The following is a 24,750-nucleotide window of genomic DNA, read 5'->3' as shown; positions in this document are numbered from 1 at the left end:
CCTTTAGAATATGGAACTTTTATTCCTATATTCAGATGAGAAAAGGGAAGAGGAAATGGCTTGCCCAGGGTCACAAAACTAATAACTACCAGGCCTGGGGCTTTATACTTGGTCTTTCTGATTCAGGCGTCTGCCTCTTTGCATCCCACTAAGTTGTGCCTTGGACATTTTTTTTTTAAATTATGCTTATTTATTGTATGTATACATGCATATGTATGTGGGCCTGAATGTGCCATGGGCATATGTGGAGGTCAGAAGACAATGTAAGAGTGCCTGTTCTTGCCCTTTGGTGGTGGTACACGTCTTTAACCCCAACACTTGGGAGGCAGAGGCAGGTGGATCTATGTGAATTTGAGGCCAGCTTGGTCTACAAAGTGAGTTCCAGGACAGCCAGAGATGTTAAACAGAGAAACCCTGTCTCGAAAAGAGTGCCTGTTCTCTTCTTTTGATCATGTGGGTGTCAGGGTTAACAGCCCTGACATCAAGTACCTTTAACTCTGAATCATCTCACTGGTCCCCTCGAGATTTCTATAGACTACTTCATATGCATATAAAGGTTATAACTGAAAATTTTCATGAGCTGGTTGTGATGGTGTGTACCAGTCCAGCAAGATCTGCTGAAGAGGCAAAGGCAGGAGGATCATGAGTTTGAAGCCCCCTTGGGCTACACCTTTGGGGCTATAGAGGTGGCTCAGTAGTTGAGCTTCTCCAAAGAACTTAAGTTCACTTCCCAACACCCACATAGGACAGATCACAAGTGCCTGTAACTCTGTCCTCCACAGGCAACTGCACTCAGGTGCATATATACTCACACATACACATAATTACAAACAAAGCTGGGTGTGTGCTCAGCTGAGAGAGGTAGGAGTTCAAGACTAGCCTGGTCTACATAGCAAGTTCCAGGCAATCGAGGTCTGTCTCACATAAATAAGGGTTGGAGAGATGGTTAAGAGTACTAGGTGTTATTGGGTTTGGTTCACAGCATATATATGGCTCAACCTTCTCTTAAGTCCAGGTTCTGGGCATTCAACCTCTTCTGGCCTTTGGAGGCGCTAATGCACGAATGGGATGTGTGTATATGCAGGCAAACCAACTGTGCACATTAAATCATTTTTAAAAGTTAAAAATTGGAACTGGAGAGATGACTCAGCCCTTAAAAGCCCTGGTTGCTCTTCCAGAGGGCCCAAGTTCAATTCCCAGCACTCACATGGCAGCTCACAACTGTCTCTAACTCTGGTTCCAAGGGATTTGACACCCTCACACAGACGTATATACAGGCAAAATACCAATACATGTAAAATTATAAAAATTAAGTATTTGACACAAAGTAAGCTAGTTTTCCTGTCCCTACCTGTCCTGTCCCTCCCCTCACTCTGTCCTCCCAGACTAAATGCACAAGATCCTTGCCTTCTGAGCATATAAATGTAAATTCCTGCCAGTCAAACTGGTTAAAATACAAGGAAAGAATACCTGATCTAGGCCTGTCCTCTTAGCTACTCAGGGACAGAGGCAGGAACGTCATACCTATGAGGCCGGCCTGTCTACATAGTTTCAGGCCTGTTTCCCCTCAAAAATAAGTAAAGCCCGTGTAGTGGTGCATGCCTTTAATCCTAGCCCTTGGAAAGCAGAAACAGGTGGATCTCTGAGTTCCAGGCCTGGCTGATCTATCTACATTGCCAGGTCCAGAACAGCATGGACTAAGCAGAAAGACCGGTCTCGGCAGGGGGGAGTGGGGGGCCCCAACCAAAGGACAAAAGAACTATCTGCAAGAAAAATGGGTTGTAATGCCAGCACTTGGGAATCATATGCCGGAGGATCAGGGGTTCATGGTCATATGATGGGAAACTCTCAAAAACAATAAACACAACAGGAGACACAGGCCAAGGTGATGGGGGGCATTTTCTTACCTAAGAGTTACTCCTTCCAGATTTGCTCTAGGTGTGTGTCAAGCTGACAAAAACCGAACAGGCACAGCATGCATATTTCAATATTACAAGCCCAGACCTAAAATGCTAGGTAGTAGCATTTGTAAAGCCGAGACAGAAGACTGAGACAGTGGTGGTGGGTCTGCCCTGGATTTCCTGTAAGCTTTCCTCAAGGGTCTGTGTTAAAGCAGCAAAAAAAATGGCAACTGCAGTTACTCTGTGTCTCTGCCCTAGCAGCGGCGGTGTGCGTTCATCCTGGGATCTAAACAAGAACGTCACCTGGGCCCTCCGGCCGCCTGAGCACCGGCGTGGGCAAGTGCGCCCAGCGCGGCGCCGCTCTAGCCCATCGTCTCCTCTCTATCGCTCTCCCGCTTCTGATTGGCGGCGCCGCGAGCCGTGCGCGGTGACGTCACGGCCAGGCGACGCCGCTATAAGGCCCGGAGCCGGCGGCCGCGCCTCTCTCTGTCCCTGGCGTTAGGTTGAGTCGGTAGGTGCTCTCCGCCGCTGGTGCGTTCCGCCTGGCTTTGGCGGGCCGGCTAACGGCGTGAGGCTTAGCGGAGCCGTGCACGCGAGGGAGGAGGGGCGGGAGGGAGGTGTTTGGGCGTTTTCTAGCACAGCACCGTGGCGGCACGGCCTCAGTCGGTCCCAAATCTCCTGAGAGCCCAGCCGCGCGGTACGTGTGCTAGGCGGGCTTCTGCGCATGCGCCACGACGATTTCCCCCCCCCAAGAAAACCCGACCCTTTTGCGCAGGCGCGGCGGGCCCTGAGACGCCAGCATGCCGGTCGCTAGGAGCTGGGTTTGTCGCAAAACCTATGTGACCCCACGGAGACCCTTCGAGAAGTCGCGTCTCGATCAGGAGCTGAAGCTGATCGGTGAGTGGCCAGGTTTGGGGCTGGGGTGTGGGTGGGGGTCGGGGATGAGTTAGGTAGTTGTGGGGTCGCTCTTCCCACGCACGTGCTCGCCCTGGGCGCCATCGCCGCTGAGGCTTGTGTTCTGAAGTCGCCTTCTCCCCACCCACCCATGTGCAGGAGAATATGGGCTCCGGAACAAACGTGAGGTGTGGAGGGTCAAATTTACCCTGGCCAAGATCCGCAAGGCCGCCCGCGAGCTGCTGACGCTGGACGAAAAGGACCCGCGGCGTCTTTTTGAAGGTTTGTGTGGGGATGCTGAGTTTTTACTAGGCCACGTGCGTTGTGTTCCTGGGAGATAAGAGGCTGGTGGGGAGTGGTTGGTGAAGATTGATCTCCGGCTCAGATGTGGGTCGGTCCGGCCTGGAGTCTTCCAGGGGAGTGTTTGTTGGGTTTGCTTAGGGCAATTTTCAGAAGCAGATTGATTGACGCTCTGGAGTTGGCCGTTGCAGAGTGGGAGCTGCGGGTATATGAGAATGAACTTTCTTGAGCAGAAGTGAAAATTGTCAAGGCAACCTCCCAGGGGGAAAAAGCCTGGAGTTTGGAGTCGGCACTGCCTGGAGACAGATGTAGACTTTCCCATGTGGTAGTCACTGCCAAGAAAGGTCTCGTCTCTTGGTTGCTGTTCGATTAAAAACCTAACGCTTTAATGCCGGTTTGTGCCACAAGGAGTTCTTGGTCAGCTTTGGTCAAATGGAGGCCAAATGACAGTTTAATGGTAGGATGTGCCCTTTTTGTCTTAGATTTATCAGTGTGCACTTGAGTTTCTGTCTTAATACTGAATTTTATAGAACATCAGAATTTGAGTCTATTTTAGGATGCTGGAATAAAATGGTGCATGTTTTTCTTTGGTTGGATTTTTTTAAGCTTAGGGTTTCTGGGGCCTTCACAGATTAGCTTTCTGGGAGATTAGATGTGCATTTTTATATATGTTGGCATGGTGCTGTGTAGTCTAGATTAATTAGCTTTTTGATAACTGCCATAGTTTCCCCAAGTACTGTGATTCTTGTGAAAGCAGCCTGTTATCTTAAGCTCAAAATAAAAGTTATGTTGTCATCATAGTGATGAAGGTTGAATGAAAAGCTGTAAACCAGTGGTTTAATGCCTGTTGTGGAAAGGGGGATCCAGTGGCCATGTTAGTGTCAAAACCAGGAGCTCTTAGAAGAAAGGAAGGCACATTGCTGGTGCTTATTCCTGTACTTGATAACATGGGTGAAAGCTGTAGTATGACCTGCCTTGCTGGGGCTGAGATCAGGCCGAATTTGGGTTACACTCTTCCCATCCCCAGGCAATGCTCTCCTGAGGAGACTTGTTCGAATTGGGGTGCTGGATGAGGGCAAGATGAAGCTGGATTATATCCTGGGCCTGAAGATTGAGGATTTCCTGGAGAGGCGGCTGCAGACCCAGGTCTTTAAGCTGGGCCTGGCTAAATCTATCCATCACGCACGTGTGCTCATCCGCCAGCGTCACATCAGGTAAGCTATACCCCCGGCCTGTGATTCGAGCCTTACTTTATTTTCCCTGCCTGCATTGTTGGTTTCCTTTGCTAAGTTGCTGCGTCCCTATCTTCTGTGTAGCCTTTGGAGCTGACAAATCTGGGCTTACCCTGAGGGTTCAGAGAGTGAAAGCTTATGTGGGGGAATTGGGCACAGCCTTGTCTCCCCATAGCCCAGCGCAAGCGTCACTGCGGCTCAAGCCGTACACCTTGCGAAGTTCTCTGCCAGGCATACAAGCAGCTGGACAGGTAATAGCTCTTGGTGTCCCCTTCCTTGGAGGGAGAGGATTGAGTCGATGTTATTTATTGGTGCTTTATTCCTGTTTGCTAATTTGCCAGTTGATAACCTGGCTGAAGTGACTGGTGCAAAGACTAGATGGAGTAAATGTAACTTGTGAGCTCTGCACAGGGTATAGGCTCAGATTCTTCAACATCTTTGAACAGAGATGTGCTCTTGTCTGAGGTGGTTTGAGAGGCTTAGTACTCCTGATAAAGCATGTGTGTGGTTTACCCGGAAGACGTCTGGGTCTGTGTGATCAGGAGTGCCCATCAGCCAATGGTTCAATCTTGGCTCTTTAACCTGTTCTTCCCGTTCAGGGTCCGCAAGCAGGTGGTGAACATCCCATCCTTCATTGTCCGCCTGGACTCCCAGAAGCACATTGATTTCTCCCTCCGTTCTCCTTACGGTGGTGGACGCCCAGGCCGAGTGAAGAGGAAGAATGCCAAGAAGGGCCAGGGTGGTGCTGGAGCTGGTGATGATGAGGAAGAGGATTAAGTTAATGCCTCCCTGGACTGGAGTTGTCTAGGTTTCTAATTGAGTAATAAAACAGAATTAACACTTGGTTTATTGGTGTGCCTCTCTGCTTTGAGCAGACTGTAGTGGAAAGGTCCCTGTAGACCAGCTTCCTGCACAACTTGTCCCAGGAGAGGAGAAGCTTGATGGACCAGATGCTTTGTGTTAATTGCGCTTGGTGTGGTTGTTATTGTTTACTGGGCTTGTTTTGTAAGTTGTTTCTCAAGATGCGGTTTTGGTAAGCAGGAAATTAGTTTTGTCTTCTGGGAAGCTTGAGTCAGATAGGATGTGGTTTGATCTCTGAGGAAATAAGGCCCCCCCTTTGAAATTAAAAAGCAACTGTCAAAGACAGCTGCTTTGTGGCTGTTTTCAGCCCTTGAGAAAGGATTCTCAGGCCAGTTAAGTGGCCAGCTTCAGTGTGAGACTTTATAGCCTGCCAAGAGTCTGAAGGCAATGCAATGCCTTCACTATCCTGAAGTCACAGATAACAATGCCATCCCTAATGGGTTAGGTTGCAGTAAGAAACAGGCTCTTCTCATTAAGTGGCTTCTAGCCAGATGAGCTGAGAAGTCACTGGCCACAGTCTTAGATGAGCTGAGAATTCACTGGCCACAGTCTTAGGATCTCTGGATTCTGCTGAGGGCCTTCAAGGTAGCGAGCTGATCAGAGCACATTACTGATGAATAGATAACAGCCAGTGGCCTGGAAATATAGTAATGTGGGGTGGAGGTAAGTTTGAGGGCTTGGGGTTTTTCTGTAGGAGATTGTTCTTAGGTTTACTTTTTTCTACTTTAGTACCATAGTGGAGTATCTGCGAAGGAACAATTTATGTATAATGCTTATGATACAGAAAAACTGGTGGAAGAGTTTGTAGTATTAGGAAGACATCTGGGGCTACAAAGTACAGGCTTTTAGTGCTTTGAGCAGAAACCAGTGCTAGGGTGGTTGGTGGGAGCTGCCATAGTGTTGGCGCTCATTGTCAAGGAGTTGGTTTCACACAGGTTAGTGAGAGGGAGAAGGCCAAAAGGTGCTCTTGAGCCATCTGAATATCTGGCCCCATGGTACAAGACAGGGTGTGGAAGTAACTAGTCACCAGAAGTAAGGACCTGGAACAAAAGTTCCCCAGCATACATTTGCAGACCAGAAGCAACCAGACTTGACCAAGAATAATCAGTATGAGACTCCTCCCATCCTTAACACCAGAAACCACTTATATCCCCTGTCCACTCCCATTCTTTTTACCTCTACACAGCTTCTCTAGAGTGGGTGGCAGTGGGGTAGGCATGAGCAGTGGTGGGAGTCAGGACTTGAGTGTGGGTAGTTGTCAACAGGTTCTTATTCTTGGATCTGATTTCAGTAATGTAATAGGAATTTGGAATTCTGCCTGCACCCTACACTGGAGCCTCCCTAGAGAGCTGGTGAGATGATCTTCCATCCCCATTTAGAATTCCAAGAGAGTCCAATCGTAATAGCTTAGTGTGAAATTAAAAATTTGCCAATTAAGCCTCTCAAACCTAACCATGGAGGTTGAAGACCTACCATAAATGTTGAACTGAAAAAAGTTAAAGATGACACAGTCTGCAAAAAGTTACTGTGCAAGCATGTGAACCTGTTCCCCAGTTACCCATTTAAAAAAAAAAAAGCTCAGTGCTTGCAGGGGGGAGGTCAGGGAAGAACATGTTAAAAGTATTTTGTGTGAAGTTCTCAAAAATTGCAGTACTGGAATGGTAGAGACAGGGAGATCCCTGGAGCTCAATGGCCACCCAGCCTACCCAATTTCATGGATTCTGGGTTTAATGAGAAATCTTGGATCTTATATCCCTGCACCTTCCCTCTAAAAAGATGGAGATCCATTGATTTTGTCATCCAGCATTGACCTGAGACTCCATATACTCACATGTTCAAACATGCATACATCATTCACATGCACAACACATGAAACTGGATGCAACAGAACATGGGTTTTCTCTGTTCATGTGTCAGCGGTGTGAAGATGCTATATGAACCAGAATGATGTAGAGACTCAGGGAAGTCCCCATGAAAGCTCCAATGATTTTTTTTCACAGAACTAGAAAATATTAAACTGGATATAGTTGTGGATATCTCTCAACCCAACATTCTGAAGTCCATTGACTTTGAGGACAGTGGCATATGCAATTCAGGTCTGTCGGAACTACACAATGAGGCTAAAGATACAAATGGAGCCATATATATATATATGTGGAAATGAATTCTAAACAGCGATGGTGGTAGTACCAATATACCCAATTTCAAATTATAAATCTTAAATTCAAGCTCAGCAGCGATTAAATAGCAAATATGACGCCAGCTGTGTACATCATGTCTGCTGTACATCAAACAATGAAAGATAGCAAAAGGACCGAGAAACCTACCAGTGTACAGTCCTTGCCAGGCAAGTGCTGTACGACTGAGCTACATCTCCAGCCCTTATTTGTACCTTTTGTTTTGGGATGTGATCTCACATCCAGAATGTCCAGAATGGCGTTGAACTCACTCTGCAGCTAAAGTGGATTTTGCATTTTATATTGTCCTGCATCAACCAGCCTCTGAAAGTAACTGTGGTATCAGGACTGTGTCACCAGGTAGATCCAGCAATTGTTAAATTTTAAGCTACTCCCTGTCTTTAAAACCAGTATTACAGAAACAAATGATATTAAAAAAAAAAAAGAACCAAGCCAAACTAACAGTGTAGTTTAGTTGTGATGTCCTTAAAGTTTACTGAACCTTATTTTTGTATTTTTACTTTATTTGTGTTTTTTATTTGTTTTGTATTTACACCCCAAAGCTTCTCCCTCCTATCCTCTCAGTTCCCTGCCCCATCCACTCCTCCTCCTCTGATTCTCTTCAAAAAATGGAGGGCCTCCCAAGGACTATCAAGATGCAGGGAGAGCAGGCACCGCCTCTTCTGTCAGGGCTGGATGAGGCAATCCAGGAGGAGGAGTGGGTCCCGAAAGCAGTCAACAGAGTCCTAGAAAGCCCCTGGTCCCACTGTTAGAAGTCCCCCAAGAAGACCAAGTTACACAAATGTAGTATATATATGCAGAGTCTAGAGCAGTCTCATGAGGGTGCCTGGTTGTTGGTTCATTAATTTTTTTTAAAAAACAGATCACATCTAAGTTGATGAGAAAGAACTTTCTTCCTAGATATTCTTTGTCAGGTTTTGTTAATAATTCCTGGTTTGACAAACTATATTGAGTTATTTCCTCTTTCTCTAGTTTCACAATGTCTTTATTTCAAATGTAAAAACATTTGAAAAAAAAAAAAAAAATCACCACCATCCAGGAATAGAATTTCCAAAGGGGAACTTTCCTAGTGCCAGTGTGTTCAGTGTGTGGGAGATCACTCAGATTTTGTATTTAATTTTTTCTTTCCTTTAAATAACATGTTTTCATTTGTTTTACATACCGAACACAATTTCCCCTCCCAGATTTTGTATTTATTAACAAAATAACTTTCATTGACATCAAGGGATTTGTCCATTTTATGTACATGTTGGTATAAAATCGTTGATAGTGTTCTGCTGTTATTACATTTTGAACAAATGTAGGAGGCTGAAGAGGTGGGTCTGTGGTTAAGGGCATGCACTGCTATGGACCCGAGTTCAGTTGCCAGCAGCCACAGTATGTAGCTCATAAATACCTATAACTCTAGCTTCAGTGTCCACTGTAGCCTACATGGGCATCTGTATAGACATGGCATAAAGTCACACAGACACACACATACATACACATTAAAAAGAAAGACAACAAACTTTTAAGAAAATAAAGTGAATATATGGTTTTAAATGACAGGAATCAAGGCAGAAGGACCCCAAGTTGGAGGCCAACCCTTTTGGTATTATGGGTATACAGCACTACAACCAACTTTCATTTCTAATTATTAGTTTATCTTTAAAATTGTTTTATTTACTTCTTGGGTGTAGGTAGGACACCAAGGATCTAGGTGGTCAGAAAACAATTTGTGGGAGTTTTATCCTTCCTCTATTGCTGCTGATAGAACTTAGGGTATCAGGCTTGGTGATGAGTACCTTTACTGACTAAGCCATGTCACTGTCCCTAGTTTATTTATTCTTCAGACAAGGTTTCTCTATGTAGCCTTGGCTGTCTTGGAACTCACTATTAGCTCAGCTGGCTCCAGAGATCTGCCTGTCTCTACCTGTAAGTGCTGTGATGGAAGGCACGCACCACCATGCCTGGCCTGTTTGTTTATTTTAAAACCCTGTCACCTGTGTTTGTTCCATGGCCTCTTACTCCTAGGCCGTGCAGGTGAAGATGGCCTCATCTTCTTGATCCACCTGTCCTAGCCTTCAAAGTACAAGGATTTCAGATGTGAACCTTCACCCTGGCCTTTGGTGGTTAGTGTGTGAAATGAGTCTTACTCTGTAGCCCAGACTGGCATGAAGTTCACTAGGTATCCCAAGATGGCCACAAAACAAAGGCAATTCTCCTGCCTCAGACTCACATGGGTTGGGATTCTGGATCTGTGCCACCATCCCTGAAAATTTTCTCATTTCATGGCTTTGATGAGCGATGTCTTTAAATTTAGTACTCAGTGTAAAGCCATTCCCTTCTTTATAATTTCTTACCTCACTTGATTATTGAGAAATGTGCTTTATTTCCAAGTATATGATGTTAGTTAAAATGCAGCCAGGTTCCCAAAAGTTCACAGAATCCTTCGGAGGTCTCTGTAGGCCTCATGGCAGAGGGTCATTGTTCTTTGTTATTGGGAACAGGACCTGGTCGAGCCACGGCCAGAGCAGCATACACACTGGGCTCCTCTGTGGCTTCTCCAGCCTGGGAGGGAGGAGGTGCAGGGGTTCCCTGTCTGAGTGACCTGCTGCACAGCTGGGCATAGACCACATCCTGGGGCTCTTCAGATTCAGCAGCCTGGAGTGGGAAAGAATGAGAGGAAGGTAATGCTTGTTTTGTGGGATGCTGTAGGCCCAGGGAGTACAGGACCAACCTGAGTGTGTGTCTCTCTGTCCTCTTCTGCTTGTTCATCTTTTGTTTCTGGGTCTTCTCTAGACACGGCCGAAGCGTCTGCCCTCCTGAGGCTGGGGTCTTTCACCTGGGCATATGTCTCTCCCTGGGTGTCTTCCTCAGGTGGCCTCTGTAGCAGGCAAGTGGTGAGGTTCAGATAATGTCACCCTGTTCCTCTGTGACTTTGGGGAATTTTCCACAGCACGGCCAGAGTGACAAGCTTAGATGACAGTGTCCCTGATGGGCTCTCCCTGGGCTTCTTTCCTATAGTTCTGGCCTCTTGTCCTGAAACTCTAAGACTTGCTGTCTTGGCTGTACCCACAGAGTCCATCTTCCTGAAAACACATTTCTGGGGTCTGAAAAGATGGCTCTGTAGTTAAGAGCACTTACTGCAATTGCAGAGGACCCAGGTTTGGTTCCCAGAACCCACACGGCCACCTTCTTTCATCTGTAACTCTAGTTCCAGGGTGTCTGACATTCTCTTCAGGCCTCTGGGAGCATCATGCAGGCGTGTGGTGCAGAGACCACTTGCAGGCAACCCTCAAGCCCCCACATACAAAATAAAATACAGAACGAAACCACACATGTTTCAGCCCAAGTTCCTTCAGTTGCTGCCTGCATTTGCTGGTCCCCTAGATGTTTCTGCGGGCTTCTCCATCTGGGCTGCCCCCTCAGATGACAACCAGACAGATGCCAAGGAGTCAGAAAGTGGACAGCAGCGATGAGACCCCAGATCCCAGGACAGAGTGAGGACAGCACACAGGAGGCAGGTCGATGCAGAAGGGAGTGGTCAGCTGTGGATGTTGAGGGCCAGGCAAGGGAGAACAAAGAAGGCCGCCTGGAGTAACCCCACCCTAGTTCTTAGAACAGCAAACACGGACAGGGACCTCACCGAACTGTGCACCTCAACACCATCCTGCGGTTTCATGTCCACCACTGAAGCGTCTGTCAGCAGAAAAAGAGTATCTCCTGACCAGTCTAGCAATGTCTCAGACATTTAGTTTCCTGCCTCGTCCAAGTGGGGACAGAGAAGCAGGGAGTGTGGTGATATCCATGTGTTCATAGTGTGACGTTCAGACCCAAACAGCAGACCTCACAACCCCTTCACCACCCCTGCAGTGCAGAGACCTCAAGCTCCACCCCCAGGACCCCTTCACCACCCCTGCAGTGCAGAGACCTCAGGCTCCACCCCCAGGACCCCTTCACCACCCCTGCAGTGCAGAGACCTCAGGCTCCACCCCCAGGACCCCTTTACCCCTGCAGTGCAGAGACCTCAGACCCCACCACCACAACCCCTTCACCACCCCTGCAGTGCAGAGACCTCAGGCTCTGCCCCCAGGACCCCTTTATCTCACAAAGACTTTCTTCCTGGGTGGCAGCAGCTGGGTTGGATCTGGAAAGACAAGGAGACATCAGGGGGCAGTGAGTTGTGTCAGGAAGGTGGGGTCTAGGCCCCTGGTCATGAGTTACCTCTTCTGGCGGCCTCTGTGTCTGATTACTGGCTCTATAGCTCCTGCAGGAAGTTGCAGTTCTGTCTCTTTCTGGGCTGCAAAAGAAAGGAGTCTCAGCTGGGGGCTCCCCAGGCATGTGCGGGGGAAGGAGGGGAGGGAGGGACCTTTACAACAGGGATGAGTGAGCAGACATCCCAGGACATGGCCAAGCTCATAGAGGCACTGACATCGCACAGGTTCTGAGACCATGACTTTCTCATCTGAGATCTGCAAGTGCTTCTAGAACCCATCACCACCTGAGACCTCGGTCACCCACACCAGACTCACCATCCTTCCTGAACTTTCCCTGATGCTTTCGTCGGAGGAGGAGGAAGATGAGGATGAAGAGGAACAGGAGGAAGGCCACAGAGACTCCGATCAGAGCCTTCAGGTACCTTTCCAGGCCTGAGGTACAGGTGACACCATGAGTACCATGAGTAGGGACTCTTGACGCTTTCCTAAGCACCTACTGGGTGATGGACCCACGCTGGTCTTTGCACTCATCATCTCCCATCCTCACAACCATGCAACATGGAGTTGTCTCTTTTTCTATCCCCACAGATGACCTGAGTGGAAGTGGCAGAGCTGGGAGTTGAACCCAGGGACTCTGACTTCCACCTCCTTTCTCTCCACCTGGGCTGAGCCTCATGAGCTGGAATGAGGCAGCAGTAATGCCCTGCCATGGTCCTGTGCCACACCCTTGTACACATCACTACCATGGTGGGACAGACCTGCTGAGGACTCAGGTTCTGCAGCCCTCCTCTGTTAGTAGGATCCATCCAAGGCCTTCACTGAAGAAATTGACACATGTGGGCTAGGCCTCTCCCCTTCATACTCAGAGAAACAGCTGCCAGCCCAGAATGGGAAGGATGTGTCCAAGTCAGCATATCCAGAAGTAGCTGTATCAAGCCCATAACTGGCTATGGTCCATGCGGGTACCACATCCAACAGGATGGTTACATAGCCTTCTGGGATAGCCTGACTCAATGCAGGTGAGAGGCCTGTTCTTAGGACCTTAGAGGCTGATGGGGAGGTGAGAGTCTGGGATCCCTGCTCTCCACCACACCCACCTGCCCATCCTCCACACTGATCTAAAGGATGCCTCTCTGGACACCATCTTCTGTATGCCGACCTGTCAGTCCTGGGCTTCTGGGTTCTCTTTTGGGTTCTCTGTTTGCCTCCCACTCTCACAAGCTAAGTGAGAGAGAACTGAGGGCACTGGTGGGCTCAAGTGAGGCAGCCTGGGCATGGACACCATTCCCTCCACTGAGGGGACTGATACTTAGCAGCTGTGTCAAGGGCCTTGAGTGTGGTGGGCAGGAGGCTCTAATATGTCCCAGCACACAGAACAAGCAGGGTGATGAGTAGACGCTAACCAGGGACCTGACTCTGCTGGACTCTGCTGTCTGTTACATCTGCCCTGTAACCTCCCCAAGACTCTCGTGCGCTCTACCCCAAACCTAGACTGCAATGGAGGATGGAGTGGGCATTACTTGAGGGACCATGTTGGCATCCAGTTCTCTACTAGGGAAGTTGCCTTGTGACTAACCCTTCCTGTTGTCCTTTTAGTCACACACCATCCATCCAAGGGCTCTTCTAGAGTTTGGAGTTCAAATTACCTGTAGAGTTCAGGGTCACCTCTCCTGAGACAGAGAGCTCCACAGGGGCACTGGCATGTGACAGCAGGTAGGGAGATGAGTCTTGAGAACCATAGCACCTGTAGGTGCCTGAGAGGGCAGAGGTCACAGCACTCATGGAGAATTCAGCCTGGGACCCCCGATCTTGGGACTTTGATTTCATTCGCTGGGGTTGGTGTGCTGCTCCCTCCTTGGACAGAATGAAAGTGTCCACTGTGTATGTTGACTGACACAGCAGGGTCACGTTGTCTCCAGACTGTACTGTGGAGTTTGGCTTCACTGAGAGGGAAGGAGATGCAGGAATCTCTCCTAAATAGACAGAGACAACGAGAGGCTGCATTCAGTGTTATGATCTGAGGTTTCACAAGTGTTAGCTCTGAACATCTGAGACTCTGTTATCTCTGTCTTACCCTCATTCCTGCTCCCGTCTCTGCATCTGTTCTTGTCAGATCCCAGTCCCTCATCCCAGCCATCAGCTCTTAGGTCTCCCAAGTGAGCTGATGCAGCACTTAGGCAATAGGCTGAATCTATTTAGTTCCTCACCTGTGATCATGATTTCCAGGGGGTCACTGGAGGCTGACCACTCAGAGGAGAGGTTGTGTGCACCATAGCATCTGTACTGGCCACCGGTAGTTCTGCTCACAGAGCCCAGTGTGAAGTTTGCCACTGAGAGGCCAGCCTGGGTCCTCTGGCCATGATGCTGGGTGAAGTCTGTTCCACCCACCTTGTACAGAGCAAATCTGTCATAGTTGATGTCTGAGCAACACTGCAGGGTGAGGCTCTTTCCAGGGTCCAGGATGTGGCCTTGCTGAGTCTGCAGGGAGGGCTTCTTGGACAGGCCTGGAGGGAAAGTGACAGGCTAGTGATTAATGAGCTGATTTTTTTTTTCTTTTCTTTTTCAAACACCTATCTGCCCCCTTAACCTTCCTGAACATGTCACTTCCTCTCCCAAGGTGTCAGGCTCTGGCTCAGTGCACAGGCTCTCCATTTACTCATTCTCTACCTACAACTCCACAGAGAGGTAGAACTGTGGCATTGGGTTTAGGTTGTCAAGAAAACTTGGCCAATGATGTGGCTGACTCACCTGAGATGTGTATTTTCAGGGCGTCACTGGGTACTGACCACAACTGTGGGGTGTCCTTTAAGTAACCATAACATCGGAATGTCCCGCTGTGGACTGGGGTCACAGAGCCCACAGAGAATGTGGCTTGGTGGTTCCCCTTCTTGTATATGTATTGTGAGTCCAGGGAGCTGGAGAATTTCTCATCTTCCTTGGTGAGAACGAACTTGTCATATCCATTTCCTGAGACGCACTGCAGAGTCATGTTTCCTCCTGAGGTCACCACAGGGCTGGGCAGTGCTGTCAGGAAGGGGTTATCACTGTACATTCCTAGGACAGAAGGAGCAGCCAGTTACATGGGATTGCACAGTCACAGTGCTGTGCAGGCCTAGGCTGGGAGAAGGGAATACATCTGAGAGCAGGGCCTGGGGCTGAGACTTCGACTGTCCCCTCACCTGTCACCACCAGTTCCAGGGTGTCACTGCGCTCTGACCAGCCAGCTGAGCTGTAACAGTAACAGCGATACTGTCCTGCATGTTGCTGTGCCACAGAAGGAATGGAGCGTGTGTACTTGTTCCCAAGCTCGTTTGTGGTCTGTGTACCCTCTTTATGCAGAAAACACATTTCTGCATCCAGGGTCCCCCTGACAGGAGATGTTCATGGATCTTCCTGAGGCGATGACAGGGCCTGGCTCAGCCCTGAGGGTGGGTTTGTGGAGGGACCCTGCCAGGAAATAGAGAAGGAGGTGGGTCTGTGTCAAAGTGGCAAAGAATCAGTTACACTTGCAGACAGCACTTTTTTACTATTTAAGTTATTTTTCTGTCAAACTATGCACCCTGACCGCAGTCTGCAAACCTCCCCTCTCCCCCAGATACACTGCTCCTGCTTCCTTTCAGAAAAGCGTGGGGTTCCCAGTGATATTAAGGGAACAGACAGAATAACATGCAGTGAGACTGACAACACCCTATTAAGGCCAGAGAAGGCAACCCGGTAGGAGGAGAAAGATCCCCTCTGCAGTCAGAGACCTACAGTCTCCTATAGTTATGAGTAAGGCAGTGGTGGCACATGCCTTTAATCCTAGCACTCAGGAGGCAAATGGAGGCAGATCCCTGTGAGTTACAGACCAGCCTGGTCTACAGAGTGATTTCCAGGGCAGACAGGGACACATAGTAAACCTTTAAAAAACAAAATCAACCAACCAAGCAAACAAACAAAAGATCCCAGGACAAACCAGCACATCGTGTGTGCAGAGGGCTCAGGGAAGATCCATGCATGTGCCTTGATTGTGGCTTCAGTCTCTGAGCCCTTGTGATCCCTGCTTAGTTGATCCTGTGGGCCGTGTTCTCCTGGTGTCTGAGTGCTCAGGCTTCTCCAACCCTTCCTCTGTCTTTTCTGTGCAACGCCCTGAGCTCTTTTTGATGCTACTTAAGCTGATCTAGATTAATGGGGGGCTCCGGAAAGACTCCTCCTCGTCCTGGACCTCCTGGGCTTTGCTGCCACTCTTTGCCTTGGATTCTGAGTCTTGTGTCCCTCTGTCTCCCACTATCTGTGTCTATGGGCTCAGGAGCCCTGGATCCTCACACAGCACACACCAAGGATCCCTCAGCATCTTTGCCATTTTAGCATCATTCAAGGAAAGGCTGGGGTTCCTCACCTGAGAACAGGAGCTCCAGGGGCTCACTAGGTTCTGACCACACCATTGGCCTGTAACTGTCAAAGCTGTAGCATCTGTATGTCCACCTTTGGCTGGAGGTCACAGGGCCCACAGAGTGAAGGGCGTAGTACTGCCCAGTATAGTGGTTATACTGTGAACTCAGAGTCCATGAGTGCTTCTGTGGTCCTTCCTTAGTCAGAACAAATTTGTAATGTTGACTTGAGGCACACTGGAGGGTGACTTCCCCTCCATCAGTCACCACAGGGCTGGGCTGGCCCAACAGGAACGGTTTACTGTAGGCCCCTAGGAGTGGAGAAGGAGTGAGTTAAATGTCCTCACAGGCCCCATTGTCCTCCAGGGTTGTGAGAGCAGTCACCCCTGTGTACAGTCCCGCTTCCCTGTGGTCCACCCTGAGGCTGTGGACCCTGTGAGTCCTCTCACCTGTCACTGCCAACACCAGGGAGTCACTGCACTCTGCCCTTCCCTCACTGATCTGAGAGCAACATTGGTATCGCCCTGCGTCATTCTGGCTTACTTTTGAGATCACAAACTCAGCCTTGTTCTTAGCATTCAGTGTAGCCTTTCTCTGTGTTAAATGTGTGTCCCCATCGGTATACAGGAAGTACTGTATGGCTCTATTAGTCCCCTCACACAAGAAGGTCACTGCCGTCTTCTCAGGGACTACGGAGTCTGGCTGTACTCTTAGGACAGGCTTATGGAGAGATCCTGCAAGGAAAGGATCAGGTAGAACCCAGGACATCCATACTCAGATTGCAGCTCCCGATCTGAACACTCCCACACCCCAGAGGCAGCAGCACACATGTGTGGCTTCCATCCTCACTGCCCAGAACGGCTCCAGGAATGATGACAAGTGATGTCAGGACATCTGCAGACCCTCACTCACCTGCCAGCACTGGTGTCCCAAGGCCCAGAGCCAGTCCTGGAAGAGAGATCCCTGTGAGAGGTTTGTCCCTGAAGCTTGTGAAGGTCCTGAACTCTGCAGAACCTCCTGAGACCCTGGGGTTTCTCTACTGACCAGTGCTGGGCTGTGGGACAGCGTCAATCCCAGATTCCATATCCCCTCCCCATCCCCACATCTCACCCAGACAGAGCAGGGCTGTGAAGGTGAAGGTCATGGCATCTCCTCCTGGAGGCTGCAACTGTGCCTATGGACAGAGTACAGAGTCTGTCTGAAGGGGCAGGAGACATAGGGTGTGGCCTCTGGAGGCAGAGCCTTCCCTGTGATGTGGTTGTACTTCAGCAGCCCCACAGGAAGGGGAACTGACCTCCTCTGCCACCAGGCTCTGACTTCCCCAAATCTGTGACTAGGTCAGGCAGGAGACTGCTACAATATTTAATAGATGTCCTTTCCAAAATCCCATCAGTGTCTATCTCATCTGTCCTCATCTTTGTCAGAACCAGATGGTAGCAGACATGAATGAATATTACACATAAGGAGTGCACATTTTCACATGGGCTTGTTGTATTTCTCTTCACATTCTTTTTGTCTTGTTTTGAAACAGGGTTTCTCTGTATTGCTATGGAAGTTGTTCTGGAACTCGCTGTTGTAGACCAGGCTGGCCTCTAATTCACCTAGAGATCCACCTGCATCTGCCTCCTGAGTTCTGGAGTTAAAGGTGTGGGCCACCACAGCTCAGTTTCTTTTCACATTTTTTACGTGAAATCTTCCATGATATTCAAAATGTTTGCAGGTTTCTCTGAAGGATCCCATTGTGTATATCTGCATGTAAGAAAATGTAATTCACTTCCTCATAGTCTCAAGTGCTGGGTGACAAGTCTGCACTAGGGGCTGGGGAGATGGCTCAGAGGTTAAGAGCACTGGCTGCTCTTCCAGAGGTCCTGAGTTCAATTCCCAGCAACCACAAAGTTCCTCACAACCATTTGTAATGAGTTCAGGCTTACAAGCACACCAGATGACTACATCTTTAAAGGACAAACAAAGCACTTATGCACTACTTTTACTGGTTGTTTGTTCCCTTTTGATATGTATACATTCCAATACAACTTTAAATTACACTTATTTATTTAATTTCAGTTATTTCTTTAAAGTACACTTATGTAGTAATAATAAATTACAATCATATTTTTTCTTGTATGTGTACATTCACACATGTCACAGTACACACATGGAGGTCAAAGGAGAAATACCGAAGGCAGTTACCTCCTTACATAACTTGGTTAGAGTCATGGCTGAAGGTTGGCAACAGCAGTTATACACTGGTCCATGTCACTAGCCCAGTCTTAGTGTCACCACTTTCCTTAGCTCTTTTGTTCAGGGAGGAAAACAAACAAACAAAACAATTGCATGGGTCTCAGTGGTCCTGGGCCTCGAAAGTTAGCAGCCTTTTTGATTTTCTTGGGGTACAGTTTGTTGGTGTGGCCAGTCTCCTTCTTAAGGTGGTTGACTGTGCATAGGTATGGGTGTGAGTTGCACTTGTGGGCAGCAAGCATGTCTTTGTCATACTTGTCCTTCTGGAGAGACTGGCAAAGGGATGGCTCTGTGATGCCACCGTACAGGTCAGTGCCAAGTTCAAGGTGGGAATCTTTCCGGCCTTTGCTGTTGGCCAGCACTTAGCCATCCTCTATGTGCCCTCAGTAAATGCCAGCCAGTGTTGGAACCTTTGGGATGCCTTCATCGTCTTGTGTCTTGGTCTTGACATTGTCCATGGAGTCACTGCACTGGGCCTCCATGGGCATGGTCTTGCCCTTCAGGGAACTTGTCAAACATCTCCATCTTTGTATCTGTTCCACCACCTAGTGGAAGAGAGAGAGAGAGAGAGATTTCAGTAAAAATCGTCTGTTTCTCTTCACTTTTGGAGCCAGGGAATGATGGCAGGGCATGGAGGATTCTGAGCACACACTCCATCCACCCTTGAGACACATCCACTGTCTCCTGCAATGTTCAGTTTCTGATTTTACCTTAAATTTATTTCATCCTTTCTTTCTTTTTTTTTTAATACTTAACTTATGGTATTATTACTGTTGCTGATTTTAGACAGGCTTTCTCAGTGGAGCTTTGCCTCTCCCAGAGCTGGTTATGAAGAGCAGGTTGGGCTGGAACTCTCTGCTTACCAAGCGCTTGGATTAACATTAATTTTTCAAAGTTTGAAAATGTCCTATCAACATGTGTTACATTTTGACGGTTCATGTCATACTCGTCTCTCAGCCTCTCTTACTCGTTCCCTCCTCACTCATCTGATTTTATTTGATTTTATTGATTCCTTTTGTGACCTGCTAGCTGTTAAAATCAACGGCCCCTTCTTTTTTTAAATTTATTTTTTTCTTTAAATTTTACATGTCGATCCCAGTTCCTTCTCCCTTCCTCCCTCCCTCCCTCCCTCCCTCCCTCCCTCCTTCCCTCCTTCCTTCCCTCCCTCTTTCTCTCTCTCCCTCTCACATGCACCCTGACCACCCTCCCCTTCCATCCCCCCCTCCATATGTAGTGCAATGCCATCCAGGTGGGCTCCTGTAGATCTGTCAGGTCATTTGAAGTAGGGACTAGGACTTCTCTCCTGTCTCTAGATTGAGGCAGTTATTCCTCCATGGGGGATGTGTTCCCAAGGTCCTTTTGTGCACCAGGAATACATCCTGGCTCCACTGTCTGAGGTCCCTTAGACTGCTCAGTCCTTCTGGCTGAGACCCTTAGTCAGGGGGTCTGAGTCAGTCCCATGCTGGCTTCCCAGCTATCAGTCTGGGGGCCCATTAGCTCCTCCTTGTTCAGGTCAGCAGCCTCTATGTGTTTCTGTAGCCTGATCTTGTCCTCTCCATCTGCATCTGGGTTCTAATTCAGCTCAGTGTTAAGTTATGGATGTTTGCTTCTGTTTGAACCAGTCAGGGTTGCCCTGATTGCCCTGAACTCACTCACACCTACATCCCACAGGCATCATTGTCAGTGAGAGCACGTGCTTCCTTCCTCTTGGTTGTGTAGCATAAGTTAGCAAAGAACACTTCAGCTGTCTTGTACTCAGGAGCGTCAGCACCTGCGCTTTGAGCCACCTTTTGTCATTGCTACCTTTTATGCTGGGTTGGAGACCCTCTATTTGAAGTGTGTATATCTTGTCTTAATTCTTTCTGAAAGGTTCAAACCTATGCAAAACGTGGTTGTTGGAGGACTCAGAAAACGGAGAGATCCTGTGACTGAGAGCTGCTTTGGCCTTTGTCTTCTTGGGGGAGACTTGGATGAGAGGATTTAGCATGAGAAACTGACTTGCTAAGGTGTACATTGTACAAAAATAAAGCGACCCTTGTGAAGCAAAAGTCAGTCAGTTCACTCGAGGCTGGTTCCCTTGTTGTTGCAAAAGCCAAAACTCATCCTGGAACGACCCTGCTTTTTCCATGGATCTGAACACCTACATTTGACATGGTTGGGTGAGCTGCAAGTGATGAAGTTGCCTCAGGGGACTGACGGTCACACCTGACGTATCATCAGTGACCCCAACATAGATGGGTTAGATGCCCCTTGGCCTCCACCCATGGCACTCTACAGGCACCACAATGGCTGACCACAGAGCCAGATAGACTCTGCTGGTCTAGTCCTTTAAACCTGTGTTTAACGTCCACTGGCGTTTTCCCAGCTGAGGACGACTCCTGTGGACTTTGAGAAACAGTTCAACTCATGGTGGGATGAAGTGGAGTCTGTCCAAATCCACCTCAGTGTAAGCGGCTGGGTAGGTGGAGGGTCTTGTCCCATCCTGTCCTGCCACTGCCTTAGCCCCAAATAAGCACACAAAGACTTCTGTTAATTATTAAACTGTCAGTCGATGGTGAGGCCTACATACAGGCTAGCCCTGACTTAATTATTAACCCATTTCTATTAATGTAAGTATATCCACATGGTCCTGTCTTACCAGAGAAGGGCCTAGACCTGTTACTCCTTCCTTGGCTACATGGTGTCCCTTGAGGTATCTCTCTGCCTACCTTTCCCAGAATTCTAGTCTCCTAGGACTGCCTATTTTCTTTCCTCTATTGGTCAAACAACGTTTTATGTATCAGCCAATAACAGAAACATATATACAGAAGGGCATCTCTATCATGGGTGGATTTGAGTGTAGGCTCTTTGTGTGACTCCCTCTACAGACACACTGTTATCAAGTGTTTTCCAGGTTTTGGTAGTGAGTGAGAGGGTGGTTTTCTAAAGTTTTTGAAGTATGCTCAGATCTTGATCATTGTCTTTTGATTAAATTCCTTTTCCCTTTGAATTTGAGGAAACCTATTTCCCTTCATATATTCCCCTGTGATTGAAGCCCACATACCTACACACCACCACAGATGCACACACACACACACAAACACACACACACACACACACACACACACACACACACACACACAGGCATACTCACTGGTTTGAAGGTTTGCATATTTAACCTAACCTTGAATTGAAGAGGTCTATCATTTCATCCCCACTCCAGGATGTATTTCTTGATCTATTCAGTTCAGGGTTCTTCAAGTTTACTTTTTCTTATTTTACACATTGATCCCAGTTCCCTCTCCCTCTTATCCTCCCATCCTCCCATCCCCCGCTTCCCTACCCCACCTTCCATCCCATTTCCCAACCACTCCACAGACAGGGCGAGGCCTCCCAGGAGGGGTCATTAGAATCAGTCATTTGGGGTAGGGTCCAGGCCCTCCCTCATGTGTGCAGGCTAAGTGAGCCTTCTTCCTAGGGGAATGTGCTCTCAAAGTCCTTTCGTACACCAAGGATACATCCTAGTTCAGGATTTTAAATCTATCCCTAGATGGGGGAAATTTTCCACCAGGGTCCATGATGACATGAGTAGGGCTCTGTTTGGTTCTATGTAGACCATCAGGCCTGTCTACACTGGTCTATTTTTGAGAATGAGAATTCAGCCTTGTTGCTAGGATTTGGCAGATTGTCTGTGTAAATTACATATTGGCATCCATGGACTCCCATATTCCCCTCACAAAAGAAGGTTACTTTTTTAAGTTGTTCTCTTCTGCTTCATCTGCTTTGGTGTGTTCAGGTCTAGTTGTTGGAGAGTCCCTTGATTCTGTTGGTGTCATACTGGTCTTTCTATTACTGGGTGAGTTTTCCTGTATTGCCGTCTTCCCATCGCTGTTCCAGTGGTTGCAGGTGGAATCTCTCTCTCTCTCTCTCTCTCCCTCCCTCTCTCTCTCCCTCTCTCTCTCTCTGCCCTGATCTCCCCGTGAGTATAGGTGGGTCAGGAGTTCTATTTCTGCAACTCTGGATGATCTAAGCTCTCTTGGAGGTCTCTCTTCTGTCAGAGGGCAGGCAATGAGATCCAAGAATTGGGCCAGGTGTGCTCAGAGCAGACCCAAGAAGTTCCAGGGAGGTGGGGGGGGGTTGGACCTGCACTCTGGCCCAATGCTCACCTAGAGCAGCAGGCCAGCCGGACAAAGGTTGAGGGAAAGGCAGGCTCTGGGTGGTGTATGGAACAGAGTACCAGGACTTACTATCCAAGGCCAGGATACAGGAGGGTGCAAGATGTGGAGCTAACCCAGGGAGTCCCCAGGGAAGGATGTGGGGGGGGATTTGGCCTGAACTAATCCCAGAGTCACCTCTGGCAGAGCACCGAAGGTGATGGCATCCAAAGATCAAGGAAATGCGGCCTCAAGGTGGTCCCTCATGGATAGGGGGACCGGTTTGCTCAGTGCAGACACAGGAAGTTTCAGGGAGATGGGGGGTTGTTGTACACACATTCTGGCCCAGTGCTCACCTGGAGCAGTAGGCCAGCAGGACAAAGGGTGTCAAACATTTCTTTATATAATCCTGACCCTGATGCAATGAAGGGAGCCATTGCCTGTAGTCACATCAGAGGATCAGCTGGTGGCAATCGAAGTTCAAAGTGTCAGTCAAGCAGGAGACAAGTCTCCGATGGGTGAATTTTGAGATTCGAGGCCTGAGACCACAGACTCCAGGATGTCTTTTGCTTCTGCTGTGCCTTTACATGTTTGCTGCTGCCATCTTCTTGTGGGTTCTGGCACGGTGTGACTTCATATGGGGAGATCCCTACTGGCTCTGGTGTTGTGTGCTTATCTCATGGGAATTTCCCTTTCTACTGGGCACTTTTACCTGTGGATTATTATGAAGATGATTTCTTCCTAAGCTGCAGTGTCTAATTGATTATAAATATGTTAGTTCAGAGTTTTGGTGATAGCAATTAAAAAGGAAGTATGACGTAGTTAGGACACATGAGTTTCTATTGCGGGGCTATATAGACTGGTAATGATTAGGAAAACAGTTGAGTCCCAGTAGCTCAGCTAGTCTAAATTCTTTAATCTCAATGTTGCCAGATGTACTGGCAGGTTTTGGAGTTCCTCAAAGCCAAAACAAAGCTTTGAAAATAAGTTAAATTTAGACTAAGATGTTCTTGTCAAATAGCTTTGAGGTGAAAAACCCAAGATTTATTTTTTTCTACTTTGTATCCACCTAGGAGCCAGGGTAGAATGGTAGAAGAAGGGCTATAGTGTATAGAGGAATGGTTGTATTAGGAACAGGGTCTTTGAGTGCTGGAGAACGTGGATGGATCACGAGTATAGACAGATGTTTGAGTCTTCACTGCATGCCCTTGGGCTGTGCAATGTCCCAGGGACAGTGACAGAAACAGCTCGTGTTGAAAATGTTTGAAGTTAGTATCAGATTTAAAATGGAACAACACAGAAACTGAGTAAAACTCTTCACTCTTGAGATTGATTGGATTTTCAACCATGGCTATCACAGATACTGACAGAGAAGTTTAGAAAGAGTTATGCAAGCCCTAGTTGACTCACTGGGGATCTGACTCCCTCCTTGCCTGGGTTCATGGTTTGTAACTGGTGATTCCCTCATTCCTCTGACTTCTTCATTTCTGTAACAGAAAGCCCCCTTCTCCACTCACTGCTTCCAAACCATCACAATGTGTTTTCCCTCTCTTCCTTTTATATCTGTACCAGACACTGCAGATCCTGCCTTAATACACTCAGCGGTTAAGATCAGGGGAGAAAATTCCCTAGTTGCTATGTAATGTGTGAGATTATCGTTATTCTTTAGACCTTATCCTGCTGTTAGGCATGAGAACTTATAAAATGAAAATAACACATCCTTAAAAAGTAGAATTTATTCAATCATGTAAATCCCATTCAACATTCAAAATAATGTGGTACTGATGATAGAAAACAAGGTTACAATAAAAATATACATAATGCAGATAATTTTTGATGAGTTAGCATTTGTTAATGTCCCACAGCCATTCATCACAGACAGTCATAGGAAATTAGGAACAGAGGGTCTCCAGAGTAACAATCCGTTCATGTACTGAAACACCAATATTAGCATCATATTGAATGGTGAGAAAGCAGAAATTTTGCATTAAATCTGGAAGAAGGTAAAAGACCCTTCTCTCTTCACACATCTTCAACTTTGTACTTGAACACTTAGCTAATACATAAACAGAAAAAAAGTAAAAGAAAATGTCCAGTATAGGGAAAAATGAGATAGAATGAAATAATAAGCTATTATTGTTTTAAGACAATATGATTATCTATGCAAACATTATGAATTATGATAAATGATAAGTGATCTTAGAAAGATGATTCTGGGGTTATTGATAAGCGTGCCAACTTCTTCTGCATTTATGAAAATTAGGCAGTAGGGAATGAAATGAAAAACACATCAATTTCATGCAAAACTCCCCACCTCACACCCATGATGTTACATTGCTCTGAAGGTGTTTGGTGGGGTTATATAGAGTGGCCAGAAAGTGCCATGAATCGGGACTTTGTGTTAAGAAAACATTTTTAAAGTTG

General features: G+C 47.6%; 3 protein-coding genes across 3 annotated transcripts in view; 1 reads left to right on the top strand and 2 right to left on the bottom strand.

The window, feature by feature from the left end:
• Positions 1-2,639: 2,639 nt before the first annotated feature.
• Rps9 (ribosomal protein S9) lies at positions 2,640-5,172 on the top strand. Its single transcript, XM_051207751.1, has 4 exons — positions 2,640-2,798; positions 2,955-3,077; positions 4,123-4,309; positions 4,927-5,172. The coding sequence occupies exons 1-4, from the start codon at positions 2,702-2,704 to the stop codon at positions 5,102-5,104; spliced, it is 585 nt and encodes a 194-aa protein (XP_051063708.1). The 5' UTR covers positions 2,640-2,701; the 3' UTR covers positions 5,105-5,172.
• A 4,565-nt stretch (positions 5,173-9,737) lies between these two features.
• Positions 9,738-24,750, bottom strand: part of LOC127238518 (leukocyte immunoglobulin-like receptor subfamily B member 3) — a 39,178-nt gene continuing 24,165 nt past the window's right edge. The window contains exons 15-22 of the mRNA XM_051207131.1: positions 13,793-14,089; positions 13,232-13,558; positions 11,901-12,017; positions 11,593-11,668; positions 11,478-11,515; positions 11,015-11,067; positions 10,106-10,252; positions 9,738-10,029 (exon numbers count right to left, since the gene is read on the bottom strand). Coding sequence (XP_051063088.1) covers positions 9,850-10,029; positions 10,106-10,252; positions 11,015-11,067; positions 11,478-11,515; positions 11,593-11,668; positions 11,901-12,017; positions 13,232-13,558; positions 13,793-14,089 — 1,235 coding nt within the window. The 3' untranslated portion in view covers positions 9,738-9,849. The remainder of the gene's footprint in view (positions 10,030-10,105; positions 10,253-11,014; positions 11,068-11,477; positions 11,516-11,592; positions 11,669-11,900; positions 12,018-13,231; positions 13,559-13,792; positions 14,090-24,750) is intronic.
• LOC127238961 (leukocyte immunoglobulin-like receptor subfamily B member 3A) lies at positions 16,205-17,233 on the bottom strand. Its single transcript, XM_051207752.1, has 4 exons — positions 17,066-17,233; positions 16,868-16,903; positions 16,499-16,689; positions 16,205-16,266 (listed from the first exon to the last, which is right to left on the bottom strand). The coding sequence occupies exons 1-4, from the start codon at positions 17,097-17,099 to the stop codon at positions 16,219-16,221; spliced, it is 309 nt and encodes a 102-aa protein (XP_051063709.1). The 5' UTR covers positions 17,100-17,233; the 3' UTR covers positions 16,205-16,218.

Source organism: Phodopus roborovskii, unplaced genomic scaffold (assembly GCF_943737965.1).
Source record: "Phodopus roborovskii unplaced genomic scaffold, PHOROB, whole genome shotgun sequence".
In the NCBI taxonomy this organism is placed as follows: Eukaryota; Metazoa; Chordata; class Mammalia; order Rodentia; family Cricetidae; genus Phodopus; species Phodopus roborovskii.
This window is presented reverse-complemented; position numbering and strand designations above follow the sequence as displayed.

Coding starts and splice junctions, on each gene's coding strand:
- Rps9 (XM_051207751.1), top strand. CDS start 2,702: ATGCCGGTCGCTAGGAGCTGGGTTTGTCGCAAAACCTATGTGACCCCA. Junction 3,078..4,122: donor CCCGCGGCGTCTTTTTGAAG/GTTTGTGTGGGG, acceptor TCCCATCCCCAG/GCAATGCTCTCCTGAGGAGA. Junction 4,310..4,926: donor ATCCGCCAGCGTCACATCAG/GTAAGCTATACC, acceptor CTTCCCGTTCAG/GGTCCGCAAGCAGGTGGTGA.
- LOC127238961 (XM_051207752.1), bottom strand. CDS start 17,099: ATGACCTTCACCTTCACAGCCCTGCTCTGTCTGG. Junction 16,690..16,867: donor TGGGACACCAGTGCTGGCAG/GTGAGTGAGGGT, acceptor CTTTCCTTGCAG/GATCTCTCCATAAGCCTGTC. Junction 16,267..16,498: donor CTGAGTTTGTGATCTCAAAA/GTAAGCCAGAAT, acceptor CTCCACTCCTAG/GGGCCTACAGTAAACCGTTC.